Source organism: Cololabis saira, chromosome 8 (assembly GCF_033807715.1).
Source record: "Cololabis saira isolate AMF1-May2022 chromosome 8, fColSai1.1, whole genome shotgun sequence".
In the NCBI taxonomy this organism is placed as follows: domain Eukaryota; kingdom Metazoa; phylum Chordata; class Actinopteri; order Beloniformes; family Belonidae; genus Cololabis; species Cololabis saira.
The window spans coordinates 34,459,292-34,472,994 of NC_084594.1; the positions used below are offsets into that span (position 1 = coordinate 34,459,292).

At 42.5% G+C, this 13,703-nt stretch overlaps 1 protein-coding gene across 1 annotated transcript in view; it reads right to left on the reverse strand.

Moving 5' to 3' along the window:
* The window catches only part of lrig1 (leucine-rich repeats and immunoglobulin-like domains 1), a 44,713-nt gene that overhangs the window by 16,260 nt on the left and 14,750 nt on the right, over window positions 1-13,703 (reverse strand). Inside the window, 7 exon segments of the mRNA XM_061727866.1 lie at window positions 2,398-2,541; window positions 4,939-4,955; window positions 4,957-5,018; window positions 5,021-5,082; window positions 5,552-5,695; window positions 6,899-7,042; window positions 7,136-7,273. Coding sequence (XP_061583850.1) covers window positions 2,398-2,541; window positions 4,939-4,955; window positions 4,957-5,018; window positions 5,021-5,082; window positions 5,552-5,695; window positions 6,899-7,042; window positions 7,136-7,273 — 711 coding nt within the window.

A 13,703-nucleotide genomic window follows, 5' to 3' on the forward strand; every position in this document is an offset into this window, starting at 1 on the left:
TTACTGTTTGCAAGTGCTGATTTGCTGATTTTTTTTTCAGAGATAAAACTTTATATTTTATTATATTTTTTAAAACTTTTTTTCAACTTATTTTACAGAGTTTTGCACTTTATTCATTCATTTTTGGTTTAATAAGAGCAAAGTTTGCACTTAAAGCCCAATGGGGCAAATGTTCAATAAAAAAACAGCATATTTGAAATCATTTCTTTGCCTTTTGTCAATTCACAAAATAATCGTAATCGTAATCGAAAATCAGATTTTGAGAGAAAAAAAATCGAGATTTTATTTTTGGGCAAAATCGAACAGCCCTACTGCAAAGATGTCGCCGCTCCATCTTTCTGCATGGTGGGTTAAATGACAAACAAAAGAGCTGTTGAGAACTACGCCGGGCCGTTAAAAGGCTTTTTCTCCCAAACTTGAGAAAAAGGCCTTTGAGGCTGATGGTCAGCTACACCCTCCACCACCTCCACCACCTCCACTCCTCCTCCTCCCTTTTGCTTTTCAAGCATCTTTCATCCCCCTCTGGTTCTTTTCCACTGGCTGCTGTCTAAGTTGGACTCAAACTTGGGGCTGCCAATTTCCTACTCTTTCTGGCTGGCTGGATGTGAATGGCCATCGCCTCGTTAAAGAAAGCCATGGGTGGGGGCTGCGGAGCCCAAGACTGGGCACAGAGAAGGGGGCCCCGATGAGCCAACGACCCCCGTGGCCGAATTAGAAGGCAGGCTGGCTTGTTTGGGGCTTTCACACCCTGATGCAGGCTCCAGCCCCATGCCAGCACAACCAGCAGCGCAGGCCCAATTAAAGCTCTCCCAGCTCTTTTTCAAGGCCCTGCCTATGCCTGTCCTCCCCTCCACTGATTAGATTAGGCCTGCCTCAAAGACAGAGAGCAGGAGTGATAAAAGAAATGGAGAGGAGAAAAAAAATTCATGCAAATTCATAGACATAGATCAAGTTTGTATGATGGGATAACATGCTGAGAGGACAAAATACACAAGAGTGGGACTTACAGGAACCAAAATTAACAGCCGAAGACTAGAAAAACACAATGGAGAGCTGGTAGCAAAGAGAGAAGCGCTATATACGCCTTGGTTCGTCGTCCCATTGTGAGAGAGGACGTGTCTGCAGAGCTCTGGTACAACCCAGCCCTGCGGCTTTCTCTCTGGGCAGCAGCAGAGCCAGGAGAACCCTGGCTAAAACCAAGAACCCCGTCTCTTTTTCCTTTCTGTTGAGCTTTTTGTGCAAAAATCAGAAGGAAAATAAAGCTCTGACTTTATCCATGGCCTCTGAAAGTGGGGAAGGATATCAAGGGAGCCGAAGTGACCGGCCACTTTCCCACCCAAGTGTGTGTGGACACAAAACCAGACGAGAGGGGAAAGGTTTCCATTGACAACAGAAGCCTTGCATTAGGGATGGGCGGGTATGGACTAAAAAATGTATCACGATAATTTCTGGCTTTTATCCCGATAACGATAACAAAAATACCAATTCAACTCCAACTTTTCGACTATAAATCTATCTCACTCTCAGATCCGCCATGTTTGTTACACAAAAACGTCATCAACGGGAATTTATCCTTCCTTCCTTCCTTCCTTCCTTCCTTCCTTCCTTCCTTCCTTCCTTCCTTCCTTCCTTCCTTCCTTCCTTCCTTCCTTCCTTCCTTCCTTCCTTCCTTCCTTCCTTCCTTCCTTCCTTCCTTCCTTCCTTCCTTCCTTCCTTCCTTCCTTCCTTCCTTCCTTCCTTCCTCCCTCCTGCTCTCTCCTTCCTTCTTCCTTTCCTATTTTCTCCCTTCCTTCCTTCCTTCTTTCCTTGTTTTCCTTCCTTCCTTCCTTCCTCCTGCTCTCTCCTTCCTTCTTCCTTTCCTATTTCCTTCCTTCCTTCCTTCCTTCCTTCCTTCCTTCCTTCCTTCCTTCCTTCCTTCCTTCCTTCCTTCCTTCCTTCCTTCCTTCCTTCCTTCCTTTCCTATTTCCTTCCTTCCTTCCTTCCTTCCTTCCTTCCTTCCTTCCTTCCTTCCTTCCTTCCTTCCTTCCTTCCTTCCTTCCTTCCTTCCTTCCTTCCTTCCTTCCTTCCTTCCTTCCTTCCTTCCTTCCTTCCTTCCTTCCTTCCTTCCTTCCTTCCTTCCTTCCCAAGGGGAATTTATCGTTTTTGTCGCGAGATGACAAATTCTTATCGTGAGGAATTTTTTTGACGGTTTATCGTGAACGGTAAAATATCACCCATTCCTAACCTTGCATATACATTAATGTTAAAAAATAAACTAAATATCACATAGACCATTATTAAACAGCTCAGCTCTCACTTCTCTTAAGTACACATCTCGGTTTAATCGTAAGCAGGGGCAAATTCTTCTGAGTAGGTTGTTAGGGGTCATGTGGGGGTTTGGTAATTGCAGTTACTTACAGTACGCGTACGGCCTTAAGGCCTCGGAAAGCTCCCTCGTCGATGCGGCTGATGGCGTTGTGTCCCAGACGGAGGGTGTGGAGATCCCCCAGCACAGCCAGACTTCCTTCATCCAAACGCGTCAAGTTATTGTAGGACAGATTCCTGGAGAGAAAGGGACACAGACAGGGAGAAAGGAAAGAGGACGGAGAAAGTGAGGAAAAGAAGGGAAAGGGGGGAAAAAAATGAAATGAGAAATGTGTGTGAGGTCTGGAGTGAGATGACAGCTTGGCAGAACACTACGGCAGCTCGCAACATCATTACACGTAGATTTCACAGTTGATTCAAAATCTGCTCGTACCTCTGCCATGTCTTTTTCCATTTGACCCATTTTTCCTAACCGCTGGTAACAGTGGACAGGTTTAGCAGACTTCAAAGCCCATAGGATGCTCTAATTATTTGACAAAGCTTCATGTAAAAACCAAACTTGAGCATGTGGTAAACCCCAGAGCGACACTAATGTACGACAGCCCTCACAATGCTACGATGAAACCCGTCTTTTTCCTCAGACCTGAAATGATTTGTCTTTTCTTGTGATTTTAACTTACTATATCATGTCAAAATGCTGATTTAAAATGATAATAAAACTTATAATCCCATAAAAATCCTTCCAAATAGTGTTCAAAGGCAGTATTGTGCATTTTATTGCCCTCTCCGTGGCCCTCTCTCCGTCTCTGTGGCCGGGCCTCAGAGGTCTGCTTGACCAGTCATGTGTGCAGAAATTCCCCCTGATCTCCCGGCTCAGCCTGGCACATTGGGAATGCAATAACAGGCTCCCCATAAAGACGAGCCAGTCACTTCTATCAGCAGTGTAGGTCATCATAATTCTAGATAATAAAATCATATAACCGGTGACTGCTGCGGTGCCGGGAGGCTGATTCCGGAGCAGCGCTGGGAGCAATCTACCATTCATAAGATGTGCACACAGGAAACGGCGTCCAGATACGCAAAGCAAACTGCCACGATCACCATCTACTGCTTTATCCCTTCGGACTGTTACACAAAAACAAGCAAAGGCGCCACATATAGCCCGGGCCACCTCGTAGTTAGCAACGCCTCAGCTGAGCGAAGCACTTTGCAACGGCATTACTACACTCGTGTCAACAGCACAGGAAAGACTCGCAGATAATAATTCGGTAGACAAAGGCGGTGAAGGTGATCCTCGAGTGTAATTACCACAACACAAACAACAGAGGATTACACGCCGGTTTGCCAAAACCTTTCTGCTTCAGAACTGAGCAGAAAATCTCTTGTTGAAGGGCTTGTATGCTGTTGAGCTCGGCTCTAATTATGGGATAAACGGGCTTATCCTGAGAACAGCGTAGTGTGTTGGGTGTTTGAGAGAAAAATGTCATTTAACCCTGGGGAAGGTAAACGAATGTCAGGAGCGGTTGGTGGTTTAAGTTCGTTTCTCAGGGTTTAAGACATGTCCTTCATATCCATGAGAAAGGAAAAAAAGAAAAGAGAACATTTTTTTTTACGTTTCTAGTTGCATTAAATCTAAATTAGGGATGTTAACAATTAATCGATTTTCGATTAATTGCCGTTATGAAATTACCCGATTAAAATTAACGATTACAATTAATCTATTTATTTATTTATTTTTTTTTTTTTCGTTTAATTTCACCAGCTGGTATTACGCCCGGACCACATTTAATGCGACACAACGCGCTGCCGCCGCGCACCTAAAGTTAGAAGAAGAGACGCCGGGTATGTTTGGTTTTAGTAACATCATGCTCAGGCAATGAGTCTGCAATGGCCCAGATGGGAGACACATGTAGCTCAGTGCTTAACTTTTATTTTTAATCCACTCTATATTCTTCTGGTTGTTCTCCGATATGTCCCCCTAAAGCCTGAATTATGGTTCCGCCTTAAATCGACGCAGAGCCGCCGCCGTAACCTACGGCGGCGGCTCTGCGTTGTTGTAACGCGGAACCATAAATCAGCCTTCACCCCGGTACATACATAGGTTTCTCTAAACATCTGTCCCCGCTACAGTTTTAACTAAAAGAAAATGTGCTCCAATACAGCAGGTCTCATCATTTTATTTTGAACACTGCCAAAACTCTAACTTAAAACGTAACTAGAACTTAAAATTTGCTTGACACAAATGACACTATTATGGCTGCTGCTACTACTAATAGCCTTGAAGTGCACTTTATATTATATTCCTTGTGGTACAAAAATGTCTTTTTGTTACTTTTGTATCAAATAAATATTTGATTAAGGAATACATTAAAATGTCCTTTGTATTTTATATAAGCAAAAAAAATTATGTTATTATATATATATATCTCAGATGGGGGAAAAACGCCGCTTATCAACTAATCGATGATCGATCGATAAGGTTATCAACTGTCAATTAATGAAATAATCGATAATTTGCATCCCTAATCTAAATGTGCTTCTATTATCACCGTTAATATTGGGACTAGATTTTTGTTGGAGTCCCTCTTGTAACAGAGGCCGTGTGTCGGGGCTCATTTAAATGCTGGTACTCACAGCTCCCTCAGCCTCTGGGCAGAACTTCCATCCATCAGGGTTGATGCGGGCTATTGAGTTGTTACCAAGGAACAGTTGCGTAAGGAAGTCAGGCCATACAACGAGCCACTGTTCACCTCTGTCAGGTTGTTGGAGTCCAGGTGGCTGCACAAGAAACATTTTAGAGGGAAAAAAAAAACAACATCTCAATGAAAACCTGTTTATCAACAGTTTTGGGAAACAGCATGTTAGTGGCATTATTCTGACCAGAAGGTGTTATATTTGTAAAAAAAAAATGAATAAATTGCAACACAGTTTGTGATCATTACTGAGTTATTTTGCATGCAACCGAAGTAATTAGGCAAAAACTGCACGCTTGCTGGAAATAAGTGTGACTTTTTGTTCTTGTGCGCAAGTTCCAGTTAGGGTGTAAAGACTTAATGTGTTTTCCTGTAACAGTCACTAACTGCAAATAGGATCAACCTGTCAAGTAGTTCTTGCTCCAAGCTTTCCACAGCATTCAAATTACACATATTAAACTAATTCCTTTGCAGCTTGAGGTTGAGCTTCATTAAATGCAAGTACAGCAAATTGCTGTGTCATGTTTTTTGTTTTTATCTTGGTTAATACTTACAGGACTTTCATTTTAGCCAGGTCCCAGAAGGCTCCGTCGGTCAGCTTGCTGATGCTGTTCCTTTGCAGCTTGAGCACCTCCAGGCTCGACAAACCCTGGAAGGTTAGGCCCTCGATCTGACGGATGCGGTTCCTGTTCAGTTCACTGCATGGGTGGACAGACACAAACGCAAGGCGCTTTACATACAAGAAAGAATTGGGGACCTTTTAGCTTTTGTGTCTCCAGAATATTCAGCCCCCATTCAACATGAGCATTCATTGCAACCAAGTCAGAACCAATAAATCCCATGGGCGGTACAATTCAGTTGAGAGTTGAAAACATTCCTATGTGGCCAAAGCTGTATAGCACGGCCTATAAGGTGTATATAAAGCACAGACTTTATCTACAAACCACTGTCTCACAAAGCCTCTTTGCACAAGCAGGGCCGTGAAAATTATCAGGAACATTCACCACCCTGGAAATGGTCTATTCAGGCGGCTGCCGTCTGGCAAACGCCTCCGCACCTGTTTGGCCAAAACAGAAAGGCTGAGGAGGCATTTCTCCCCCCAGACCATAAGCTCTCTGAACTCTTGTGTAATATTATCTTGCAACTTATTTTATTGTATTTATACTTGCTTTTTGCACAATTGGGGCCTGCTGCAGCTCCCGTTTCAATGCAACTGTCTGTTGTCAATGTCATGTGACGAATGCAATTCTTCTCTAATGTAGCATTGACTACAAAGGAGTGAGGAGCGTACATAAAAAGTTTTTCTCTTTGCATGTGAACTTGAATCTATACAGCTGCTAAATATGTGTGCGAACATTTGAAAGCCCCAAGGTGACAAAGATAAACATCTCTTTGTGCCTAATGTTCATCACCACTAGCATGTGCAGATACAGTGTTACCTGGGCCACCTGTTCAACAAAGGGCACCTGGGGAGCCTGACAGAGCCACAATGGGGGCAAGACTCGGGTTACTTGAGTACCCTCGCTAACCGAAATGGAGGTGTTGTGCTACTAATGGGCTGGCCTCGCCGTTCTGCTGGAGGGAAATCTGACAAAGATAATGGAGCGAGGTGCAGAGGCTGAACTAACCACTCTCGGGATATGGAATAAAGTCATAAATCAACAATAACACGGCTCTGGTGTTTACCTTGTCAGACACCACTTTGAAAATGTGACACACACACGGGCTAATCAACAGACTGATGAATTGCTCTGAAAAAATTTCCTTTTGCCTCAAATGAATTGGCAAAGCCTTCCTGGATGCCAGGTGAAATGTCTCGGAGAACGGAGAAAAAGGGAGGCCACTTGCCTCGATTGGAGGCTAATAATCATGCAAAATAGATACAGTTAAACGGCACTCACAGCTGGGTGAGCTTTGGGAGCTGGAAGGCTCGAATGGGAATCTGGCTGATTCGGTTTCGGCTCAGTCTCAGAACCTGTAGAGTTGAGCCAAGGTGGTCCAATGCTCCAAGTTCCAACACGCTGATCTTGTTATTACCCAGGTACCTGAACAGATATCAGTTTAGTAGTATAACACCTTGCATGCAAGTTATTTCTTATACCTCCTGCATGCAAAGATCAGTGTTGTTTGATACTTACAGGTCTCGTATTTGAAGGCCCGCAGGGAAGCAGTTCCCTCGTAGCTCAGTAATGTCATTATTGCTCAGGTCCAGGGTTTCCAGGGAAACAAGCTCTCTGGTCCGGCTGCCATTAATACTGCGGATTTTATTATGATGTCTAAAAAATAAAAAGCATACATAAAAAGGAATTAGGTGCGGTCTACATCATCTTACCACAATTAACACAGTAAAACATTTGTGTACTGTTCCCATCAACCACAGAAGGAGGCAAAGCCCACTCGGGCACAGAGAGGCAAGTGGTCTCCAAACATCATGAAATGTGCTCTTTTTAGTTTTGAACACAATCTTGCCTTATCTAAACAATGCCAAAGATAAAGAGGCAGTCAGTCAAAAAAGATTAGATTACTTAAATGTCATTGTATTTATTTACAATGATATTCAAAACAAAGTAAGAATGGAACTTCTTAAAAGGTAATAAATAAGATAATAAATAATGTAAATGGACACACACACACACACGTTCACACTGTCACATACTCCCACAAATAGAGCCACCTTATGCTGTAACATGAAATAAGGCTGGTAATTGTGCACAATACACCCCGCCATCATCCACTGGTGAGCAATTAACCACTTATAAGGAGAGTTACAAGCACCTTAGTGTGTAATAAACAAACCAAGGACATATGAGGAAGCAACATTCGCAAGATGGTAGAAAAGCTACATTTTAACAATTTTAAAGAGATGCAACTACCAAGACAGACTCTCGGGACACTCCACATTTCTAAATGAAGCTGAAAAAACACCACAATCCAACCCTTAGTAAATGTACTGTCAGGGCTACGTTTGGTCTGGTATTCAAGCTCTCCTGAAGCAGAAGCTTGACAGATGACTGGAAATATTTCAGTTTTTATTTCAACCCTGATCGGAGGTCTTGCGAGGAATGGAGGGTCACACACAACTCCACCCTATCCAGTGCTCCTCAACATCTGTTGTGGGTTATTTAGGGGACCAGAAAAGGCGAGAGAGAAAAGGAACTAAATATATGTAAGAGTGATGTCTGAGTCTTTATCATTCAATACGGAGAAGTGGATTGTGGGAGACGGTACCTGACAGTCATCTGTCCTGCTACACCAGCAGCCAGTGAATGCATCTATAAGAGCGACGGCCTCCGTTACCCGAGCGCACATGAAAGCCTTTGCTGGGCGGTACACACGACACGCGACTGGGTGCTAAGTAGGGCTGGGAATTTCATTTAGTATCACTTTCATATACCAAACTAGTCTAAAAATACATTCAAAAAGTTAAATAGGGAGTTTTTTTTTAGTGTTGATTCTTCTTTTTAATTCTATTTAATTGCATACAATATAAACACAAGATGTGTTGACTTTGTTACAATTGTTAATACACGTACACAGATTTCAGCATTTTGGGCGTGAAGCCCATTCCACAACATTAATACTTCGCTGACAAAAAACGTCTGATAAAAATCTTTCAAACCCATATTTTTAAAGAAAGACTGGGTGGGATTAGCAAATGTCTCATTATCTGGTGTATAATGTTATTAAACATTTCAAGGTATCTGAAGGAATGTCAGCTTTAAGGGCCAGCATTGCATCAAGAACCATCCCTCATCATATAACCTCACAGGAAAGAGATCACATTGGGAAATGATGTCAAGTGCAACAATACAGAGTTTAAAAAACCAGTAAGAAGTAATACAAAAAAACATAGGCAGCTTCATCATCTCTGGGCTCAGAGGCATCCGGGATGGACCGCGACACAGAGCACACATGTACGGTGGTCTAAGTGATATGTATTCCTGAATTACTTTATTAATGCAGAAAAGTACATTGAGATTTTAGAGCAACATATGCAGCCAAAACATTTCAGAACCCTAACTGAGGAAGAACTGGTTTTGGGTTTGCCCGCCAAAACATGCACTATCTTAGGGTCACACTGTCTCAAATGAATTTAAAGTCAAAATTAATTTGAAGTATTGCTACATTTTGCTCTTTTAAATCTCCCATAACGGCTTAATCCATGATAGTGATTCTTCAGCGTTGTGGACAGATTGATTCCACATGACGGGTGCAAAGTGGGACTTTATCATTTATTTTATTTTTATTTTATTTAACCTTTGTTTAACCAGGAAGTCCCATTGAGATACGAGATCTCTGTTGCAAGGGAGACCTGGCCAAGACAACAGCAGCAATAAAATACACAATACAAGGGTCAAAGACGTATAAGGCCTTTGAGTAGCCCATTTTTAAAATACTTAAAATAAAGATATTTTTGGCCATTTTCCAAACATTTGAAATGTAGTGTACACATACATGTATGTGAAAACTTCAAACAAAGGTATTTTAGTGTTTTTAAACCTTTAAACCGTCATTTGGGGCGACCATTTATCTCAAAATTAATAGATTTCCATAACAAAATTTATATTTTAATAAGTATCAGTAATTAAATTAACTGTTCAAGAAAGATAGACACATTTTTCCTTTCATTTTTTGAAAACCATTTTTAAATACATTCTATCCATAATGGCAGTGTCACCCTCTTACTTACTCTAAAATTCATAAAACTGATTTAAAATGTGTACAAGGTGTATCCACTTATGCATGCAATACCAATAGGGCAAGCATTATTTTTAAATTGTTTTAATGTGATTTAAGACCAGTTGTCCAAACAGAAGTCAAGGCCGGACGGTCACCCCACATGATGTTTTCACACTTCAGATGGCAGAAAATGACCAATAACCAACATGTTTAAATAAAATAAGAGTGGGCACATGTAGAAGGAACGTATTAGACATACATGTTATATTTTTTATTCATTTTTATGTTTATTATTAGGTAAAAAGTTCCATCGGACAGAGAAAGTAAGCGTCACGTCTTTGACCCACAACATACATCACTCAAGAACCAACATCAAACAGTATATCCATCCTACAGACAACAACGACATTCTTCAAGTAAATTGTTTCGTAACAAAGATTTAAATTCGCTGAGCGAAACCAGGGTGCTTAAGTGCGTTAGGTCTAATTTATCTTTGAAATGATTCCAATTGTTTGTTAATATTGTTTTTAAAGTCTAGTAATTAGGTTTGCTGGATGGTACGCGTGCACAAGTATCTTTGCATTACAAAGAAAGCACAAAAGAGAACAGGTGTTCGAACAAACTGGTAAAAACAAGCTCAGTCCCCACTTACAAACACACCCACACACACACACACACACACACACACACACACACACACACACACACACACACACACACACACTGGGGGTCACACCTAAGTTGCCCGCCTGAATAAACAGGCAGAATTGGTTGAGGATGAGCACACATGCACAAACGTACACACAAACACACACCATGCCAACAACAAACACCCACACAGGACGGACTAACAGACAGTGGTTACAGTGAACAAAAGGAGCAAAGGAGGGAGGGAAGAAATGGAGGAGGAGAAGAGGGGGGGGGTTAGGGGTGAGGTGAGGTCAACAGCTGGTGACCTTTGCTGGGAAAAACAGATCAGTCCCAAACTGGTGGGAGAGGTTGTCCTCTCTAGCTCTTCCTCCACATTAACCACATTCATTCTCCTTCCCTCTCCCACAGCTACAGCCCAGCTGTGTGGAAGAGACAGATAAAACCTTGGCACTCAATGTGTTTGAAGTCCACACAATACAATAGTAGCCTTTATAAAAACTGATTATAATACGGTCAGTGACATTTCTGATAAAGAGTGGCTGGGTTCCCTCTCGTTCCCTTTGATGTCCGTGGGCCGTATTCGCCTTGATTCCACTTAATTCCAAATCTCATTACGCTGCTCCATTGACCTTCTGGATATCACCAGCCCAGCTCATTGTGACACTTCTTTTGATGTATAGAAGGTGCATCGGCGTTTTTACACTAGAAAAGGCCATTCTCCATTTCCAGTGTCATCTTTGAGGCTGATTGTTTGGCCTGTCCCCCGTACACTTGGAGCTGGTGATCAGGACATGAGAATTATTATTTCAAAATCCCATCATCCAGTGGGCCAAATGATTTTTTGATCCCCGGCTGTTTCAAAGGGGCTCTTTGAAGTTGACTGGGCAAGTGATGCACACAATGGGAAAGTTTGTGCTGCTCCGTCGTCATTGTGACAGTCTGTTGTTTTAAAAACTTTAGTTTGTTTGTTTATCTCCTGCCGTTCTGTCCTGGCAGATGCCTGTCCAGACCTCAGAGGACCCGCCAAATACGCAGAGGTACTGTGGGAGAGCCTGGCATATGTTCTTATTATCTTTACCCTGAAGCTTTGTGTGAATATTAGAACTTAAAGCTTTGTCGGATTGGTTGACAAATCAATTGTACTGAGCTCAACACCACAGTGATAAAGCCAATCTGTCAAGCTCATCTGAACTCAATAGAACAGAGACACATCCTGGAAGCTTTTTTTTTTTTTTTTACGCCTCCCCTTCATCAGCTGCGACCTGCATCCACACAATTCAACCCCCGACTGTCTCGTTACACTGCAAACACAACAATGAGGTGCAACAAATGAAACAGTCCCTCCTTGAGCAGACTGTGTGAAAAGTAGGAATGGGTGATATTTTACCGTTCACGATATACCGTCAAAAAAATTCCTCACGATAAGAATTTTTCATCTTGCGGTAAAAACGATAAATTCCCCTTGATGACGTTTTTGTGTAAAGCGGATTTATGATTCTGCGTTAAATCGACGCACAACATACGTGACAGAAGGAAGGAAGGAAGGAAGGAAGGAAGGAAGGAAGGAAGGAAGGAAGGAAGGAAGGAAGGAAGGAAGGAAGGAAGGAAGAAAAGATGACGGGAAGAAGGAAGGAGAGAGCAGGAGGAAGGAAGGAAGGAAGGAAGGAAGGAAGGAAGGAAGGAAGGAAGGAAGGAAGGAAGGAAGGAAGGAAAGATGACGGGAAGAAGGAAGGAAGGAAGGAAGGAAGGAAGGAAGGAAGGAAGGAAGGAAGGAAGGAGAGAGCAGGAGGAAAGAAGGAAGGAAGGGAAAAAAGAAGGAAGGAAGGAAGGAAGGAAGGAAGAAAGAAAGAAAGAAAGAAAGAAAGAAAGAAAGAAAGAAAGAAAGAAAGAAAGAAAGAAAGAAAGAAAGAAAGAAAGAAAGAAAGAAAGAAAGAAAGAAAGAAAGAAAGAAAGAAAGAAAGAAAGAAAGAAAGAAAGAAAGAAAGAAAGAAAGATTCCCATTGATGACGTTTAGTAGTATTTAGTATCTTTTAGAGCAGTGTTTTGGGGCTCCAAAGACTGAATGTGGAGATAGATTTATAGTTAAAAAGGTGGAGTTGAATTGGTATTTTTTTATCGTTATTTTTATCGTTATTGGGATAAATGCCAGAAATTATCGTGATAAATTTTTTAGTCCATACCGCCCATCCCTAGTGAAAAGGGCTCAAACAAACCTCCACACACCGATCCAGCAGAGGAAGCCTGACCGCCACGCAGAAGCATCCTCATGCCAACCACTTCCAGTATTGAGAAGAGTTCACTGTTTGATGAGTGACTGAGGGCAGATCTGCCTGCTTATTTATTTTTGCGTTAGCCCCTGTCTCACACAAACTTGTCAGACAACATTCCAGACAATCTCCGACCAGCGGCACAGGTACAGTGCTGCCTCTGTGAGGACGCACAGAAATACGGACTCCTTCCCCTTCGTCGTGCCTCTTCCGACCAAACGGTGATGTCACCCCGATCCGACACTATTGACGACCCTTATCCCCGACTCCCGCCCTGTGTTCCTTTCCTCCCTTGCTCACTATTACTCATTTCGCTGTAAGCCATGTGACTGACAGCTGCAGCTGCGAGCGCTTCGGCAGGACCCTCACTTCAGCTGCATGGCTTTGTAAAAATCTGACCCTCCCTCGAGCCTCTATTCCCATCAGGACTACAAGTCCCCCCCCAGCAACAGGCTTCAAGTCAGGCCAAAAAAAGACACTGATCATTTGGAGGGGCCTGCTACTTTCCACACTTTGTGCAAGTAAAGGTGAACGTGTCCCAGTGTTTTGGACACCTTACAGATCCAGACTGAAAGAAAATCTTGTAACAGCAATTCAACCTTTAATGAAAATCCTTCTCTATCTTTTTTTTTTGCTAAATCAATAGGAGGTAGGACAGTCAGAGTTGGTTTAACCAAATTCATATCTACCCTCTTACTAATTGTTCCCACTCACAGATATATTCTGACCACATTTGTGCATCACGGTGAATTCTGAGAAGCAGCCAGATGACACACGAGAGGAGAGTGTGTGACTCCCACAAAGCTCAAGCTGAAAATGATATGACGATGACCAAACATGACTCGAAGCAGCAGCTGTACACTTTACTGCCAGGCGGTCAGCAGGCATGCTCGCAAGGTGTGAAAGAAAATAGACAGCAAAGCTAAAGGTTAGCACCACACGAGCGTCAGTGGCTACTCCTTTGTCACACAAGGGGAGCAGCCTGCGGCACAGGAAAATAAAGGGCGCACTCAACAGGTGACAGCAGAAGAACTGCTTCTGTACACAACATCAGCTTGACGATGTTATTTTGGTCTAACCTGAGAATGTACATGGCTGCCTGTGAAAA